This window comes from Pavona decussata, unplaced genomic scaffold (genome assembly GCF_977016875.1).
Source record: "Pavona decussata unplaced genomic scaffold, jaPavDecu1.1 SCAFFOLD_46, whole genome shotgun sequence".
In the NCBI taxonomy this organism is placed as follows: Eukaryota; Metazoa; Cnidaria; class Anthozoa; order Scleractinia; family Agariciidae; genus Pavona; species Pavona decussata.
In genome coordinates this window covers 1369243-1373268 of record NW_028145468.1, presented here as the reverse complement: position 1 = coordinate 1373268, position 4026 = coordinate 1369243, and the positions used below count along the sequence as shown (strand labels likewise).

Here is a 4026-nt window from a genome sequence, read left to right as displayed (position 1 = left end):
TTTTGGAGTTGCAATTCATTTGATGAGCAAGAAGTCTTGTGTCTTGTCACAGGTAGAATGAGTCAAACAGTTGTCGGCACACCGGCCGAGAGGAACACGGGTTGTTGTTGTTGTTGTTTTTTTTTTTTTTTTGAGTGGGTGTAGGTTTACACAGTTTGGTGCTTACTAATAAATTGCTAAAGTAAATCATCCGTACTTCTCCGTTCAGTTAAAACGCTCCCTTTTCCGGTTTCTTTATTTTGACACTGCCTTAAAACAAACTTGTATGTGCCGCCGTATAAAACGGCAGCGTTTTTAGCTGTATATTTTCAATAACACTGCCTTAATACTCTAAGTAAGAGCTGACTGTCCCTCAGAATCTCATATTCAAATTTTATCCAAAAATAGATTTCGCTGATAACTCTTCCATCAACTTATCTTGGTGAGTAGGTTACAAACACGAAATACGAACGGAGAAATTTAATTTTCTTAAAATTTTGGGATTCGAACTTTTCGCACCCCGGGCTGTTTTTTTAGCCGCTGACCAGTTCGTTTATTGACCCAAAAAAACAAACAAGATGCAGATAGTAAATTTGCTTCAATGTGATGGACTTATCTCGTTACATGACAGCTTTAATGAAGCTCTTCCAGTTATCTCATTTCTTGGTTAATTTGTTGCTAACAATTGTTGATGACATGCATGTTCGATGGAATATGGTCGTGTTAGCCGAATTTCACAACTTTCACCTCTCACTTGTGGAACAGAAACTGGATTGCGGCCAAATGTTTTAACAGAATTTCATAGGCGATGGATGGAACTTTCCACTGATGTGTAGAAGAAACTGTGAGTATGAGCCTCTTTTCCAATTTATTCCTTTGAACGCACGTTGCGATAAGTGCTCAATGTAGACAAACTTTGTGCTCTCAGATTTATTGCAGTAATTAAAGCTTATGATTGCAATTCATCACATTATAAACGTGAAGGTTCGTCGTTTGTAACTAACAAATTATGAGGTTTTAAATTATCTGTATTCTCCAGAACTAACAGCTGCAAGCCTTACAAATGCACGAGCACAGCCTGAGGTGCGAAAAGTTCGAATCACAAAATTTTAAGAAAATTTAAATTTCCCCGTTCGTATTTCATATTTGTTACCCACTTGCCAAGAGAAGTTGATAAAAGAGTAAGCAGCGAAATCTATTTTTTAAGTAAAAATTGAATATGTGATTCTTAGAGATAGTCTTTCTTAAGAAAGAAACACCAGCAGCAAAAACATAACACTATTTCGAAAAGCTGAACGACAAAATATAACCTGCATACAAATGTAGCATCAAAAATGAACACTCGATAGATACAATCTCATCTACAGTAGTAAATTTATATTCGCGACAAAGAATACCTACAATCTTGGACAGAATGAAAAACAATAAATAATAAATTAACCCCAACACCCCCCCCCCCCCCCCACCTCCTTCCACCAAAATCACCGATGAATTCGCGCGCATAGTCAAACACGCCATTTTGCCATTGACAATTGAAATGAGGGAGGCAACTGGTCTTCATTGTTTATTTGAAGTGTCCAAGGTTGCAGCAGACTCAATGTATGATAGTAAATGTTCCTTGACACTGAGCTTAAAGGGGAAGTATCATGACAAAAAAAGACCTTCAATCAGCTGCCAAATAATTCTAGAATGACGAGTGGAAAGAAATCAACTCAATTCTTGAAAGGAACAACTCGTAATCTGTTATAGCGCATTTTGGAAACAAAAATGCGAGAACCTGAAATATATTAGCCTAACATTTTTCAAGTTTCAATCCATACCGACCTACTCTGTCTCTGGCCAGAGGCGCTAATCGACAGTTTTATTATTTTTTTCTGTTGACAACAAACATTTTTGGGTTTTGAAATGTCACACAAATTTGTGTGATACTTCCCCTTTAAATACGCTATAAAATATAAACACATTTTACATATACGTTTTTTTCAGTGTCTTCTTTATTCTTCATTCCCTTCAGTATCGTGCACTCCGTGGTTTTAATTTTACCTCAGCTAATGAATTTAGAAATGACTCAGTTGATTTCGCGCGCATGCTACGGCAAATGAGTCACGCACTACTGGCAATACTGTACTTTACTGTACTGTACTAAATGAACAGGAAATTCCCGTCACATATACAAACACAAAACTACTCAGCAATTGCATTAATGAACTTTAGATAGTAAGCACACACGTTTGCGTATTTTGTCACAAATTTAGACCCAAAGCATTTGTAGGAGAACAGACGGGTTGCTGACGTTGGGGTTTAGGTAAACGTACTGCCACGTTTCCTGGCAAGGTTCGAGAAAGCTCGTTATGAGGTTGCATGCCCAAACGCCTCTCCTCCTCTGTCCCTGGCTTTGCCATTTTGATGATGTCCTCAACCCTTCTAGCAAACTCTCTGTCCTCTTTTGTCGTAGTTTGTGATGTCCTCTTGGGACGCATGGGAAACTCAAGTTTTCTGAAGGGAGGCAAGAACGAAATAAAAAAAAAACTCTCGCTACTATACTGCTGCTGCTGCTGCTACTACTAGTACTACTATTATTACCACTGTATCTTAAAAATTTATTGAACAGGCCCCAGTTGTTAAAACGAGCAGATAACTTGATCTGGTGGATAAATAAATTCCTAGCATTTGCATAAGTCGGAAGAACATTTTATCCGTTGGATATTTAACGATTGTTCCTGGAGGTTCACTGTGTATCAAATCAACTATACGAATCGTTGTTTCGTTTAAATACTTTGATTCACAGTAAGCCCGAGTAAGAGTAGAACAATCATTTTTATTAAAACCACTGCTATAAATTAATATCAATACAGCAAAAGAAGTACAAGAAAGAAAACCAAGAGAAGGAGAAAACAAAACAGGGAACATTTTACGGTCCTTGTAAAAATGTACGAAAAAGGCCCCCAAAACCTTGCCAGGCAAAGTAATTGTAAAGGAAATGTATGGGAATTTGTATTCTGACCTCCTATGTCTTGCCTATACCCATTTTAGACGGCCTCGTTTACCGTGACAAGGTGTATTAAAACTCCTCTCCCATTTCGAAATAGTAGCAGTGTCGAAATTTATCCATGGGTTAATGAATTAATTACTTAATTTATCTATGACTTAAAGGGTCTAAATTACATTGGCCTTTTCCCCTCAACGTCTCCACCCCTCTCCCTTATTAGTCCCCGGGCTGTCGCTTTCCAGTAAAAACTTTTCTCAGCCCGATTTGTCAGCAGCATGGTTATGAGCTCGAAGCATGGTTACAAGATTAAAATCCTGCTGTGTTTAGCCAATCAAAATGCTGCAAACCAAGTAGCCTTATGCCGTTTAAATATGGGACTGTGCAGTAATTAGCAAGGGGGATGTAGGGGGGGGGGGGGGGGGGGCTAAAGATATCGAAAAATAGTGCTGTTTCAGTTTAACCACTCAAACCTAGAAAGGGCAACATTAGGGGTAGACCCGTTGTTGTGGAACATTTCCAATTCCAAAAAAACTGGTGGACTCGTATTATGACCAAAATCTCCCAACTTGTTGATCGAATGGAAAGTGGTCCTAATTGTAGTACCTGGGTAAGGCAAGCTTTTCACCCCTTGCTCTACGCTCTTCCGGGCCAGCTGGAGTGCTGCCTATAAATTTGGGGGCATCATTTTTCCTTAATTTCTTCCTCTTCAATTGATCGGAATCTGGTGTCGAGTTCATGGAGCTGCTTGTGTCATCACTTCTCGAACGCTTCCTGGACGGGGTTCGTTTAAGCTCCGTGGCTCCTAATGTATTGGATTGGAAAAAGGAATGAACATTACTACTACAGAGCATGACAGTCATTACTTTCATTATTTAGCACTTCTGTTTTTTTTTAGGTGAATCATTGTAAAGCGCTACTGATCCTTTTTTATGTAAATAGCGCTATCGAGAAGTACTCGTCTTGTGTCCGTCTTTATACTACAGACGAATAACAAATGTTTGCTCAAGTTCGTCCAGACAGGATAATACGTCCTCTAGTACAAAAACGGCCAGTTCGTT

General features: G+C 38.8%; 1 protein-coding gene across 1 annotated transcript; it reads right to left on the bottom strand.

The window, feature by feature from the left end:
* Window positions 1-1631: 1631 nt before the first annotated feature.
* LOC146482389 (uncharacterized) lies at window positions 1632-3758 on the bottom strand. Its single transcript, XM_085107119.1, has 2 exons — window positions 3572-3758; window positions 1632-2475 (listed from the first exon to the last, which is right to left on the bottom strand). The coding sequence occupies exons 1-2, from the start codon at window positions 3703-3705 to the stop codon at window positions 2223-2225; spliced, it is 387 nt and encodes a 128-aa protein (XP_084963245.1). The 5' UTR covers window positions 3706-3758; the 3' UTR covers window positions 1632-2222.
* Between the last annotated feature and the right edge of the window lie 268 nt (window positions 3759-4026).

Coding starts and splice junctions, on each gene's coding strand:
- LOC146482389 (XM_085107119.1), bottom strand. CDS start 3,705: ATGAACTCGACACCAGATTCCGATCAATTGAAGAGGAAGAAATTAAGG. Junction 2,476..3,571: donor GAAAAGCTTGCCTTACCCAG/GTACTACAATTA, acceptor GCCTCCCTTCAG/AAAACTTGAGTTTCCCATGC.